This window comes from Osmerus mordax, chromosome 9 (assembly GCF_038355195.1).
Source record: "Osmerus mordax isolate fOsmMor3 chromosome 9, fOsmMor3.pri, whole genome shotgun sequence".
Taxonomy (NCBI): domain Eukaryota; kingdom Metazoa; phylum Chordata; class Actinopteri; order Osmeriformes; family Osmeridae; genus Osmerus; species Osmerus mordax.
Window position 1 is genome coordinate 868,991 of NC_090058.1, and position 13,538 is coordinate 882,528.

General features: G+C 47.0%; 4 protein-coding genes across 5 annotated transcripts in view; all 4 read left to right on the forward strand.

The window, feature by feature from the left end:
* Positions 1 to 1,986, forward strand: part of LOC136949577 (inverted formin-2-like) — an 8,901-nt gene extending 6,915 nt beyond the window's left edge. Inside the window, 2 exon segments of the mRNA XM_067243927.1 lie at positions 1 to 259; positions 1,369 to 1,986. The exon segment at positions 1 to 259 is cut by the window's left edge and continues 572 nt beyond it. Coding sequence (XP_067100028.1) covers positions 1 to 259; positions 1,369 to 1,412 — 303 coding nt within the window. The 3' untranslated portion in view covers positions 1,413 to 1,986.
* Positions 1,987 to 2,377: 391 nt separating this feature from the next.
* Positions 2,378 to 7,970, forward strand: adss1 (adenylosuccinate synthase 1). Of its 2 annotated transcripts, none has more exons than XM_067243400.1 (13): positions 2,378 to 2,586; positions 4,047 to 4,149; positions 4,230 to 4,292; positions 4,379 to 4,429; positions 4,565 to 4,631; positions 4,977 to 5,084; positions 5,226 to 5,307; positions 5,404 to 5,530; positions 5,617 to 5,771; positions 6,748 to 6,872; positions 7,003 to 7,100; positions 7,237 to 7,386; positions 7,578 to 7,970. In XM_067243400.1, the coding sequence occupies exons 1-13, from the start codon at positions 2,398 to 2,400 to the stop codon at positions 7,628 to 7,630; spliced, it is 1,371 nt and encodes a 456-aa protein (XP_067099501.1). In that variant the 5' UTR covers positions 2,378 to 2,397; the 3' UTR covers positions 7,631 to 7,970. The 2 variants fall into 2 exon arrangements, with proteins under 2 accessions (XP_067099501.1, XP_067099502.1); XM_067243401.1 differs by lacking the exon at positions 2,378 to 2,586 and adding an exon at positions 3,884 to 3,943.
* A 243-nt stretch (positions 7,971 to 8,213) lies between these two features.
* On the forward strand, positions 8,214 to 10,721 carry siva1 (SIVA1, apoptosis-inducing factor). The gene is made up of 4 exons (XM_067243538.1): positions 8,214 to 8,385; positions 9,117 to 9,317; positions 9,766 to 9,919; positions 10,307 to 10,721. The coding sequence occupies exons 1-4, from the start codon at positions 8,268 to 8,270 to the stop codon at positions 10,353 to 10,355; spliced, it is 522 nt and encodes a 173-aa protein (XP_067099639.1). The 5' UTR covers positions 8,214 to 8,267; the 3' UTR covers positions 10,356 to 10,721.
* Positions 10,722 to 11,335: 614 nt separating this feature from the next.
* Positions 11,336 to 13,538, forward strand: part of akt1 (v-akt murine thymoma viral oncogene homolog 1) — a 13,201-nt gene continuing 10,998 nt past the window's right edge. Inside the window, 1 exon segment of the mRNA XM_067243207.1 lies at positions 11,336 to 11,485. Coding sequence (XP_067099308.1) covers positions 11,336 to 11,485 — 150 coding nt within the window.

A 13,538-nucleotide genomic window follows, 5' to 3' on the forward strand; every position in this document is an offset into this window, starting at 1 on the left:
GAGCAGGAAACCAAAACGGATGAAACGGTGGGCCAGGACAGAGGGAGCTGCAGACACGGGCACTATGACAGGAAGGATCCCTGCGACAGCGTTGAGGACGGCATCCTGGGCTACGACCTTCCGGACGGGGTGGAGTCAGAAGATTTGTTTTCGTCCGTTTCAGAGGCTGTGCCTGCTTCTGCGTCCTCCGGCACGCTCAACCTTCAACCCCGGCAGCAGCACAAACTTCCGCGGAGGAATAAAAAGAAAAGTCACGAAGGTAACTCATTATGTAACTCTAATAAAGATCAAGCATTAAACGGTGGTCTGTTCAAGTGCTTCAGAGGGAGTGTTTTCCCCGTCAGTTGCGGGGTGGTTGTGTTACTTCATTATGCGTTGTATACAAAACTTATATATTTTTAAGATTTGGAAAATGCCCAGGTTTTCTTCCCCCTTGTGAACCATTTGTGGGGATTTGTCCCCTGAGTTTGAATGTATTCATTTTTTGTGCCGAGTTTAGTTGTCTTTGATTCCTTTCATTTACGCATCCCTGATTCCTTTCATGATCATCAGTGTGTCTCCGTGTTTTTCCCTCTGAAACACAAGGTAACTCTGGGACAGAGAACCGTAAAAATGGTTGTGTGTTGCAGTGAGGTAGGTCCACCTCCCAGCTTGGGGGCAGACTAACAGGGGAAACGGCAACCGCAACTTAATGAAAATATTAATACCATAACCACTGATTTCAAATAACAGATTTGCGTTGGTATAATCAGAGTCGGGGTGTGTGTTTGTTCATTATATCTTCAACATTCTTCTTTGATGTTCGCAAAAAGCTAACATGTTTGAATCGTGGTGATTATTTTCCCTGGTAAATGTGTGTACTGTGTATTCCACTGGGTTCCTCTATAATCTGAATGGATGTTTTGACCGATTTTTTTGGGAAAACCGTCCCAGTATGGATGATTAATTTAAAAAGTCAACGTAAACACTCAACTCTAATTGTGAAGGCGTTAATTTGAAAACGTCATTATTGTCTAACTGTTTTAACTGTCATGTTTCTGTGTCTCTTTGTTTTTAAACCACACCCCAATGAGTAAAATTATTTTTCATTTACTAACATATAGGATTACCGTTCTGCTTGTTGTGAGCCATGAAATGCTTTAAACAACAAAGATTAAAAATAATGCAACTGACAAACACTGACAAATAATTCCTAAACGTAATCATTCCATACAAAAACACGCCCCTTCTCTCCCTGACGCTTGTCCATCAACCATCTTAACCGTCCTTAATAACAATTTGAATATTGAATACTCCAAATCAATTTATTAATATATAAATAAATGTGTATAAATAAACATAAATGTGCGTCTCTACCTCTACCTGCAGGCGACTCCAGGAAGCGGAAGTCCAGAGGGAAACGGAAAAGCTGAAGCGATATTGCCAGTTTCAGTATAAATACGGACTAAATTGCAACAAAAGACTGCTGTGAAAATATCAAATATGCCTTCTTTTGAGTGTTTACTTTTACAATAAAAAAAAAGCAAAATAAATGGAGCACCCGCTACGTTTCACCGGAGGAAGCACTTGTTCCGGAGTCCTGCAACGCTATGGAGACATGATAAAACGTTATCTCGACAAAAGACGCAATGCACTGCCTGGATGTCCTAGCACCTGTATTATCCTATTCTGTGTAAATAAGTGTACTATAAAGATGAATAAGAAATAACTTATTTTACCTTTTTATGTAATTATTTTGTATGTGACTTTGTTACGTTAAATTGATATTTCTAGACATATATAGCCTAAGTAGCATAGTATTTACACAATATTAAATCCTGCCTGTCTTGTCTATGTAACTGTTAAATAAGCAAATGCATTTTCCTAATAGTTGCCTATTTCTATGATTGTCAGAAAATACTTTATCATAAAGCATATTTAATGAAGCGTGATGATGTATTATAGCATGGTTTAGGAGTAGCCTACATAATAAAAAAGAGAATATTACGTTTTAAATATGTGTCAAAATGTCAGTACGATTTAGAGACCACAGCTCACATTAGCGATTTTTATTTTGTATTTTATTGAAAGATTAGGAATACAACTGAGAGACACGAAGGCCCTAGCCTACTCATCACAAATTAAGACTAACGTTACATTAAAAAATACAATATTTATTATTATTAGGAGTCATCTTCCTTAAAAAGTAACTCAAATTCACAGTTTTGATACTTTTTTGTGCATTTATAAGTTTGTGTCTATAGTTTTATTCCTTAAATTCACATAGAAAACCAAAGAAATAGCGCCACGGAGAGCCTGGCGCATCGCGTGCGTCTTGGTGACATCACCGGGCAGTGAAGTTACTAACACAGCAAAGCAACGCTACATCACTTTCCAGTGAGACGGTCTGGAGCTATCATGTCGTTTAGCTGGTCGGCAAAAGATCACAAAAGCTACTCCAACCCACCCTCGGCAGGGTTGAAGCGACCACGCAATGACACCGGGAACAAAGTAACAGTGGTGCTCGGCGCGCAGTGGGGAGATGAAGGAAAAGGAAAAGTTGTCGATTTGTTGGCAACTGAGTCTGACCTTGTTTGCAGATGTCAGGTAATATTAGACAAATTTTGAAATTACAGTCGTGTAACTCTTTTTTAAATGTCAACATTGGTGTTTATTTAAAAGTAGCTGCGGGTCTTAAGTTAAACTCGCCAAATGCAATCTGCCAGACTACTGTATAAAGTGAGTATACATAATGAAACATACAGAGTAACAGGTGTGGACTAGGTCCTACTTTTTTTCGCTGGAGGTTAAAGTTCCAACAGGAAATCACATTTTCATTATCAAGAGGCAATGTTCAGTGCATGTCATGTATATAAAATCTACTCCAAGATACAATACGGTCGTTTGGTATATTACAAAAGTTGACAGGTCATCTGTCCCTGTTTAGCAGTAGTAGCCAGCGTGTAACATGATCGTGTCCAACTTGAAAGCTCTCTCTGCATTATCTGGCTGGAACATAAATGTTCCCTCACTGACCTATTCAACAAATATCTCTGACTGATAAACCCAAACATAAGGCAAACAAGAAATACATCTGACACAAGTCTTCATACAAGGTTACAAAAAACACAGCAGAACAACAATTGACTGATACAACTGATAGTATATTGCTAAGATACCAAAGTAACGTCAATAGAAAAGCGATCAAATCTCAAAATTAGAATAGTGTCGTTATGTTACACAGACATGTCTTTCTAGCATCATCAGTTTGTTATCAATCAACTTAAAAAATAATTTCAGTGGAACCTTTAAAGATCCTTCTCAGGTCCTTGGGAGGAACTCTCTCCCCCCCCCCTTCTCCTCTCCCCCCCCCCCCTCCCCTTCTCCTCTCCTCTCCCCCCCCCCCCCTCCCCTCCCCTTCTCCTCTCCCCCCCCCCTCCCCTCCCCTTCTCCTCTCCCCCCCCCCTCCCCCCCCTCCCCTCCCCTTCTCCTCCCCCCCCCTCCCCTCCCCTTCTCCTCCCCCCCCTTCCCCTCCCTTTCTCCTCTCCCCCCCCTTCCCCTCCCCTTCTCCTCTCCCCTCCCCTCCCCTTCTCCTCTCCCCCCCCTTCCCCTCCCCTTCTCCTCTTCCCCTCCCCTTCTCCTCTCCCTCCCCCTTCCCCTCCCCTTTCCCTCCCCCCCTCCCCCCCTCTGGGCTGGTGTGGGTCACATTCCCAGGGTGGCTTGACATGTGAGAAGGCCAGGTCTTAGCCAGGGGCATGAAGTGGAGGGTCTCCCAGCCAAGTCTGTTAAAATAGTTGATCCAGTAGTGGGTATATACGGGTGCGGCAGGGGGGCAACAGGGGGTGGAGGGGTGGGGGGCTTGGTTGAACAGGGAGTGGAGAGCTAAGAGCATATTTCCCACTGACTGAAATAAAATTATACTTTTTCCCTGGGTTGTCAAATGTGCCGCAATTGTTTGAATATGGTAAGATATTCCTTCTATGGATCAGTGTTTATTTGTTACTTGATGATGTTTACAGTTGTAGGGACACTAATCTCTTTAATGAGATCTTGTTTTGCGTCTCCAGGGAGGTAACAACGCAGGCCACACGGTTGTAGTGGACGGCAAAGAATATGACTTCCACCTTCTCCCCAGCGGAATCATCAACACCAAAAGCATTTCTCTCATCGGTGAGTGTTGTGCTTGTCCAATCTTGGTGCCATCTTGCTTCTGGTATTCAAGAACTGTTTTTGCGTTCTTGTTCTTGTAGGGAATGGAGTTGTCATTCATCTACCAGGCTTGTTCGAGGAGGGCGATAAGAACGACAAGAAAGGTATACAATGTTCGAAAACATTTCAGACTGTATTGTCCAGATTCAACGGGACCCATGTGTGTTTGTGGTCTCTGTTCTTCTCCCAGGTCTCAAAGGCTGGGAGAAGAGGCTGATCGTCTCTGACAGAGCTCACCTTGGTGAGTACACATCTTTGTTACTTTGTAACGTAATCCAACTGAAGTGAGGCTGTTCACCGTTCAATATACTCTATGTTTACCATAAATGATTATATAAGTTCCAACTCATGTTGATTTTCTTTGGTCTCTCAACAGTGTTTGATTTCCACCAAGTGGTGGATGGAATCCAGGAGACACAGAGACAAGCACAGGAGGGAAAGAAGTGAGGAGGGGAGGGGAGGAGGAGGAGGAGGGAGGGAGGAGGGGAGGGGGAAGGGAGGAGGAGGGAAGGGGGAATGGAGGAGGAGGGAAGGGGAAGAGGAGGAGGGGAGGGAGGAGGGGAGGGGGAGGAGGGAGGGGGGAAGGGAGGAGGAGGGAAGGGGAGGAGGAGCAGGGGAGGAGGAGGAGGGAGGGGGGAAGGGAGGAGGAGGGAGGTGGGGAGGAGGGAAGGGGAGGAGGAGGAGGGAGGAAGGAAGGAAGGAAGGAAGGAAGGAAGGGAGGAGGAAATTAAGTCAATGTTACAGTCACATTTATGTAGTGTAATTATTTATTCTCCCCTTCACGGTAGTATTGGAACGACCAAGAAAGGCATTGGACCGACTTATTCCAGCAAAGCATCCCGAACAGGTCTGCGTGTGTGCGACCTCCTGGGAGACTTTAATGACTTCTCTGCCAGGTGGGGCACATGGCAGTCTGGAGACATTATGTAACCACAATATGTTCACCCTGAACCCTCCCATATGAATGGGGTAAGGTTATTTTGAACTCCAGTCCACAGTTAACATTTACACTGAGATGATTGTTGGCGTCCTTCCAGATTCAGGAACCTTGTCCAGCAGTACCAGTCAATGTACCCGTCCCTGATCGCAGATGTCGAGGCTCAGCTGAAAAAACTCAAGGTACAGGAGACACAAGCAGGGGCTAACTGCTGTCTGAAACATCTGCCGTTGTCTGTGAGTGATTTTTCTAGCTTATGTCTGTCCTGGCTGTTGCAGGAGTACGGAGAGAGGTTGCGGCCGATGGTGAGAGATGGAGTCTACTACATGTATGAAGCTCTCCATGGGCCTCCCAAGAAGATCCTGGTGGAAGGGGCCAACGCTGCCCTGCTGGACATCGACTTTGGTAAACATGAACGCTTCAGAGTCAAGACACGCTACAAAACACGTACAGCCTACGTCCCCTCAAACACCACCTTCTTTTTCCTTCAGGCACATATCCTTTTGTGACCTCATCAAACTGCACCGTGGGAGGAGCCTGTACTGGCCTGGGCATCCCTCCCCTGAACATCGGCGATGTGTTCGGGGTGTCGAAAGCCTACACCACAAGAGTAGGCATCGGAGCCTTTCCTACAGAGCAGCTCAATGTAAGTGTAGCAGGTGTAGCGGGTAGCTGGTGTAACAGGTGTAACAGGTGTGGCAGGTGTAGCGGGTAGCTGGTGTAACAGGTGTGGCAGGTGTAGCGGGTAGCTGGTGTAACAGGTGTGGCAGGTGTAGCGGGTGTAGCGGGTAGCTGGTGTAACAGGTGTAACAGGTGTGGCAGGTGTAGCGGGTAGCTGGTGTAACAGGTGTGGCAGGTGTAGCGGGTGTTGTTGCTCGTCAGTGTAGCTTCCTCGTACTGGGCTTTGAACTTGGGTTGTCTTACTTACAACATAACTACCACCTTTACAAACATCGCTTTAACCAGCTACGCCACTGAAAAGTTGGATCTTCGATGGTGCGGGTGGTTGGTATTTACACTGAGGAGGGAGTTGAACCAATTTGACTCGGTTACATAAAGACCCCGCCTGAACACAAAAGGCTCCAGCACCAGCGAGGTCTGACTCACTGTCGGTCTCTGGTTCCACAAACATGAAGAAGCATGTTTCAGACAGAGTTGGTTTGATTGTAGAGCTATGTATAATAGCTCTTACATGTGGTACAAAAGGAGCTTGATATGTTTGGTGACTGTTTTCATGGAGATCATATGACTGACATACAGCAGGGCTGGGCTACGAGGTGTTAGCCCGGTGGAACAGCTGTCATATTGTGTGAGACCAGTCCTGACTCTCTAGCGCTCTTATGTCGATCACATGTTCAGGAGATAAATTTAGGGCTAGTGTCCGGGTTCAAGATAGATTTACTGTCTGTTCTTGGGTTAAATTACCTAACATGAGAACTGGCCATCGGGCTAGAGGTCAACATGTCGCAACTTGATCTCTCAGTCAGAACGAACATAGTGTTGATAATGCTATGCAGACGTCAGTTACTGTATCAGTTCATTTGATAAGTGTTGTATAGGTAGATGTATACGTGGGATGTTCCCGTCTGTCGTCTTGCTGATGAGTGAGCTGTGTTTTGCAGGCTGTGGGGGAACTTCTGCAGACCAGGGGTCACGAGGTGGGCGTGACCACGGGCAGGAAGCGGCGCTGTGGTTGGCTGGATCTGGTCATCCTGAGATACGCACACATGATCAACGGCTTCACCGCGTGAGGGCTCAGGAACACCACACTTTCACGCTTTCCTTCTTCCTCTAAGATAAAAAGAAGTTATGTCTGTTATCACATATTTGCCTTTGAGCAAATGAGTACTTACTGTGGACGTGTTATTTGTCTACAGCATTGCTTTGACAAAACTTGACATCCTTGATGTGTTGGATGAAATCAAAGTAGGAGTGGCCTACAAGGTCAATGGAAAAAGAGTCCCTCATTTCCCAGGTATGATGTTGGCAGAAGCATACGTATTCTCTAAAGTACAGTACTGTGCAAAGGTCTTAGGGGTGGAACATGTCCCACTCGTGTAACGAAACATTCTTCCCTGGATTATATGAAAATGAATCGTAATTTATTCCAGCAAACATGGAAGTTTTGCACAAGGTAGATGTGGAGTATGAAACGTTCCCAGGCTGGAAGGCCGACACATCAGCAGCCAGGAAGTGGAACGACCTTCCGGCCAAGGCCCAGAACTACATCCGCTTTGTGGAGAACCACATTGGAGTGCCCAGTAAGTACCAAAAGGACAGGCAGGTTGTAGCATGCTGCGGGCTGTTCTGTAGTAGAACCATACCTCACTCTAGGAACTGTAGATGGCGCCACTGGTCGGAACGGTCATGCCCAGTGCTGCACGGTTAATTTCAGTGAAAATGTTTTAATATCGTTATTATTATAACAAATATCTCTTCTTTTTTTCTACAGTCAAGTGGGTTGGTGTTGGAAAGTCCAGAGAGTGCATGATCCAGATGTTTTAAAGTGGATATCTCTTCCTTTTTATCCCAACGTAAACACTAAGATGTGGCGTGATGTGATGTATAGCGTCCCAATTCTGTCAATCTCATTCGCACATTTATGGTAACAATTAGGAAAACAGTGCTGGACATCAAGCATTTTACAAGACGTTGACTGTGTTGTTTATTCAGTTGATTTAAAAGTCTATTTAATCGCAAAGCAGAGAAAGGGAAGTTTCCCAAATACTTACGTTACGACACCCTACTGTGTGTATGAGTTTACAAGAGTTTACACATTTATTACAGCAGATCATTCAAGCGGCAGTCTGTTTGCACAATAAACATGTGTTGGAGTACAACAGTGTGCGGAATAGTTGTCAATAATTTCATATACGTGTTGTCAATTCTTTTTATATGATGTTTGAAAAGGCCATGTATTTTGAGTTTTTAAGAGAAAGAAAATGTATATATGTTGCTATTATATAGGCTATTCATTTACGCATGTTCCTCTGCATATAAATATTCATACATTTCGATCACGTGGTGTCAGTTCCAAGTGTCGTAAAAGAGGTCATGATTGGTTTCGCGGGAAAGCGTTTTTCCCCGTTATGATCTACGTACGTTTGTTTTGTTCTCGAGCAAGAAAGAGCACGCAGTGAAAATGCCTAAAAGATCCTACCCTTTTGACGAATCCTTCTCGTCGCAGTATAAAATTCACATCGGACAGAGGGAGTTGAACCATGGTGTTTTGGGGTACAAATACAAACAAGAAATATACGGTAAGTTACTAATACTAGCCTACTTTTAGCTGGGTCGAGTTAAAGCATCAAACATACCAGTTTTTACCTAACTAGTGCTAGCTAGCTTGCAGTCAGGAGCCACCTACAGTAGGCTAGCTATTACCGTTTTGTTTCATGCATGTCCAGACCCGACAGTCCTGGGAGGTTTCATACAGGCCCATATAGTAACTAAAGTTTTTGTAAGCTAGTTGACAAGTCTGTATTTTTTCAGCTTAAACCTACTTTGTTAGCAGTGACTGCTCAATCACGGAAAGCTATGTAAAATTATCTTGCTACGACTCTAGCGAATAAGCTTATTTTGATGTCTGAAATGTCTTGTCTGGTCGGAACAATCCCGTATAGTTACACTGACATCCATTTCGTATTTCTTGGTCAAATGACCTAGAGAGCTAGGCTGCGTGTGATGTTGTTGTCGAAGTCCAAGATAGTTGCTGTACTCGTTCCTACCGGACGTTTTGCTAGCCAACCATCTTTACCGTGTCCCTGGAAATTAGCTTCACGGCTATTTTGATGGTAGGGTGGACAGACAAAAAATGTCATTTCAGTTTGCTACATTTTTCTATTCAATACGTATGTAATTTAAATTAATCCGGAGTCAGATTTTAGCTACCTCTACCCGTTTTGTGACAAAACCTTGGGCATGATTTTAGGTCATTCTTTGAAAAGTAGTAGGGAGCTGTCCGAAAGATGAATTTTTGTCTTCCCCGCAGAAAAGACGAAGAACCTGCTGTTCAATGGGGCCAAGGCGGTTGTGGGTAAGTTATGGAATGGCGCTGGAGAGCGCACATGCCCAACGTCAGCTGCACCGGCCGAGACGCCGACGGCTGCCCCGGCGGCTGCCCCAGGGTTACTGAGGCGACAGACAACCATTGGGTTAAACGGCAAACTGCAGAGAAACGCCCCTGTCGAAGGTAGCTAGCGATGGATGCTAACATGTGTTTCACATTACATTACATTTATTCATTTAGCAGACGCTTTTATCCAAAGCGACTTCCAAGAGAGAGCTTTACAAAAGTGCATAGGTCAATGATCATAAACTATGAGACAGCCTCAAAATTGTGGGTAGCCAAAACATGAAGCACACATTGTGAAAAGCAAGTAAGTGCCAATAGGAAGAAACATAAGAGCATGTAGTTAAACAAATTACATATTAAACAACATGAACCTCAAAAGTGTGAGAGTGTACCTGTAGGAAAGCAAGCAACAATAATATAATTCAACCTGAGAAAAGGTTTAACAGATTCCATTTGTGTCACCTGCCAAAGCAAATTCCTTGTCTGTGCAAACTTTCATGGCGAATAAATCCCTTTCTGATTCTGTCAGGATAAGTGAAGTCACTTCCTGTGGTTCTCGTCTCAGGTGCAGCTGTGGCAGCTTCTGGCTGCTGTGTGTGTCTGAAGGCCCTGGCGACCCTGAGGTCGTGCTCAGAGTGTGAGCGCCCTGCGTGCCCCTCCTGCACTCAGCAGTGCTCCAGCTGTGCCAATCTGTGCTGCTCTGTCTGCACGGTCGTAGAGTAAGTAGAACACAAGTCATTGATTCAACTCGCTGCTCAGTGTAAATACCGTCCACCTGTGCCATCCGGTAACTAGCTTTTCGGTAGCGTAGTGGATTAGCGGTGTTTAAAAGGCGATGGTCGTGTTTGTAAGTCAGAGGACCCGAGTGCCAACCCCAGGAGGAAGCCACGCTAACGAGTGACGTGGCTTTACCTGCTACAGGAGCATGGATTTAGTTGATCAGGTCTTCACCTGAGGGAGGTCTTCACCTGAGGGAGGTCTCTACCTTTTTGGAGGCTATTTGAAGGCTTCACTTCTCCTTAGAAAGTGAGGATTAGCTGAGGCGAGGCTGAAAGGAAGCTGTTTAGGTGTCCATGTGGTGAGCATCCTCATGTCTGCCTCCTCAGTTACAGCGGCAGGTATGACCAGGTGTTGTGCTGTGGCTGTTCGACCTGAGGGAGGTCTTCACCTGAGGGAGGTCTTCACCTGAGGGAGGTCTTCACCTGAGGGAGGTCTTCACCTGAGGGAGGTCTTCACCTGAGGGAGGTCTTCACCTGAGGGAGGTCTTCACCTGAGGGAGGTCTTCACCTGAGGGAGGTCTTCACCTGAGGGAGGTCTTCACCTGAGGGAGGTCTTCACCTGAGGGAGGTCTTCACCTGAGGGAGGTCTTCACTTGGGTCAAAATAGAGGACTGCTTGAATGTTTTTGTTTTCCCCGTTTTGCATGAAATATATCACATTTTATACATCCCTTTTTATTATGATGCAAATGTTTATTTGTAAATATGTATCTTATCATTCCAAAATAAATGCTTAAATCTTTCGTTTTTGTCTTGAGTACTTAAAGCGGACCATGGAGAACTGGGGTGTGATGCAGCACAAATAAATGGGACAAGCAATCAGCGGTTTAATAAAACCAGGAAGTGCAGTTTTTGTAGTCTCACCAGCAGATGGCAGCAGACAATATGTTCTGATTGCAGACAGCCCTCCAGGCAGTGGTTCCCATCACCTGGTGTAGTCATCACATTTACTTGGCTCTCCTCCCTGATGACTTTCTCCTGGGTCTTGTGTTATGCTTTGTAAGTAATTGTTCCTCGTGGTGGAAGTCCCCATCAGAGCCGGTGGTTCTGGTCGTATCTCTTGGTAATACTTATTTGGTCGAGTTGTTTCCCGCAATCAGTTGGGAGTGAGCCGCTGGCTGGCTGGTTCTAGATCTGTCTGCTCTGCAGGGACTGTTGCTGTCTAGGGAGTCAGGTGGCTGAGCGGTTAGGGAATCGGACTAGTAATCAGAAGGTTGCAGGTTCGATTCCCGGTCGTGTCAATTGACGTTGTGTCCTTGGGCAAGGCACTTCACCCTACTTGCCTCGGGGAGGGAATGTCCCTGTACTTACTGTAAGTCGCTCTGGATAAGAGCGTCTGCTAAATGACTAAATGTAAATGTCTGAGGGCAACACAGGAGGCCTGGCCGAGGGCAACACAGGAGGCCTGGCCGAGGGCAACACAGGAGGCCCTTTCTGGGTGAACAGACAGCTGAGGGGCAGCAGGGCGTCTAGGAGTCTGAGCGCGCTGGATAATGTGAAGTTCTCAGTAACAACATGTAACTGTAAACACTTGATGTTCTGCGCTGTTTGTAGGACCTCAGAGTACTCGGCTAGTTTAGACAGTTGTCATCTCCTTGCTATCTCTGTGGTACACATTAGTGTGGGCGTGAGGTACCGCATGCCTGTCTGTCAACTGAAACATTTACTCGAAATATTCATTGTTAACGTGTTACAGGGGGGGGTACCAAAGCAGTAGGTCCTCCCTCCCAACTGATGTGGGTTAACGCATTCTTAAAATGGGAGCATGCAGCTGTCTGAGGCTCCAACACATCCCCCACCACTGCTAGTGTTAGGAGAAAGGTCAGGGTCTGCCTTTATGGGCTGGTCCTCCTCCTCGCCCCCTCCTCTCCCAGGACATGGATGAGTCCGTATGAGGAGTGGGGCCACAGGGCTGCTACCAGACCAGACCAACGGCAGCGGGGGGGGGGGGGGGGGGGGTGGCTTTGTCTTCACCCATTCTTTTGGAGACCAGCTGTGGCCGGTGTGCGAGTGCCGAGCTCAGTGATGCCGCTGCTATAAATATGCGTCAACGAGTGTGAGTAAGTGACAGCTGTGCAGTGGACCAAGGACATGCCGTCTTGGCACCCCTGTGACGGGTGACTCCATACATGGCTACTCTAGCATGGACACACGTTGAGCGAGATTCATACAGATTTGATTCCCGGCCCTCACACAGGGCGTTACTGTTACGACTTGTAGACTCCACAGTCACGTTGTACGGTGAAAAACAGCAGAATGCGATCTGGAAAAGTTAATTGATTTAACCAGTTCTATACACTGAGCGGTCATATCATCTATTTGTAAACAAATGCAGCTGGTTAGTCACTGTTTCTCTGGGAAATATGACTGACCTTCTGGGAGTGAAAAGATGTCCGTCCTACAAGATCAATAAGATCAGGCTTTATAAAAGACTGTGGTTGTTGTGCCAAACACTTTCTGTGTGTGTGTGAGAGAGAGAGACATAGAGAGAGACACAGAGAGAGAGAGCGTAAGTGTGTGCGTTTGTGTGCCCTTTTCAAGTGTGACCACCTGTCTTTTGTTGAAGAAATAAATAAATAAACACAGGCCACGCCAGCTGTCCCCGACAGTCTGTCCTCTCAGAGGTCAAGGTCTCCCACCGCTGGTCCTGAGAGCTGGACACAACTTCCCTCTCAACTTCCCCCAAGTCTCTGGAAACTGGGGGATGAATACATTCAGAAAAGGAGCACGAACGATCGAGGCTTAAGATCCTGGCAGGAATGTGTTCATGCTCCATCCCTCCACCACAGCCCCCCCCCCCCCCCCCCCCCCCTTTCTAAGCCCCGTCACATGGTCCCTGCAGAGCACCTGCAGGTTTCTGCTCATAATCATAATAAACCCACACATGATGATCCCAGAATGCAGATGTGCCATGCCCTGGAGGCTGCCCTGGAGGCTGGGCTGGAGGCTGCCCTGGAGGCTGGGCTGGAGGCTGCCCTGGAGGCTGGGCTGGAGGCTGCCCTGGAGGCTGGGCTGGAGGCTGCCCTGGAGGCTGCCCTGGAGGCTGGGCTGGAGGCTGCCCTGGAGGCTGGGCTGGAGGCTGGGCTGGAGGCAGCCCTGGAGGCTGGGCTGGAGGCTGCCCTGGAGGCTGGGCTGGAGGCTGCTCTGGAGGCTGGGCTGGAGGCTGCCCTGGAGGCTGGGCTGGAGGCTGCCCTGGAGGCTGGGCTGGAGGCTGCCCTGGAGGCTGGGCTGGAGGCTGCCCTGGAGGCTGGGCTGGAGCAGAGAGGTCAGGGCCTGAGGATGGGACCCTTATTTACAGGGAGCTGGTCAGGCTTGTTTCTCCAGCCTGTTTCTGAGTGATCTAGGAGGACATTGTTGTCTTTGTGCTGTGCCTGGATGCCCAGCGCCGCTGTGTCGTGTGTTTGTGCAGAAAGTAAATGCTGAGGAGTCGGGGTCAGACAATAGAGCTGAGCTACTACCCAGACACACAATAGAGGGGTCGGAAGAGGCGGCGGGGGGGTGGGGCCCGGGTGGGGGCTGGGTGGATGCAGCAGGCCCAGTGTGTGTGGTTCCCAGAAGGC

Excerpts from the sequence above, each read along its gene's own strand:
- siva1 (XM_067243538.1), top strand. The coding sequence starts at position 8,268 with ATGCCTAAAAGATCCTACCCTTTTGACGAATCCTTCTCGTCGCAGTAT. Across the intron at positions 8,386-9,116 it reads ATACAAACAAGAAATATACG|AAAAGACGAAGAACCTGCTG; the intron begins GTAAGTTACTAA and ends TCTTCCCCGCAG. Across the intron at positions 9,920-10,306 it reads TCTGTCTGCACGGTCGTAGA|TTACAGCGGCAGGTATGACC; the intron begins GTAAGTAGAACA and ends CTGCCTCCTCAG.
- adss1 (XM_067243400.1), top strand. The coding sequence starts at position 2,398 with ATGTCGTTTAGCTGGTCGGCAAAAGATCACAAAAGCTACTCCAACCCA. Across the intron at positions 2,587-4,046 it reads ACCTTGTTTGCAGATGTCAG|GGAGGTAACAACGCAGGCCA; the intron begins GTAATATTAGAC and ends TTGCGTCTCCAG. Across the intron at positions 6,873-7,002 it reads ATGATCAACGGCTTCACCGC|CATTGCTTTGACAAAACTTG; the intron begins GTGAGGGCTCAG and ends ATTTGTCTACAG.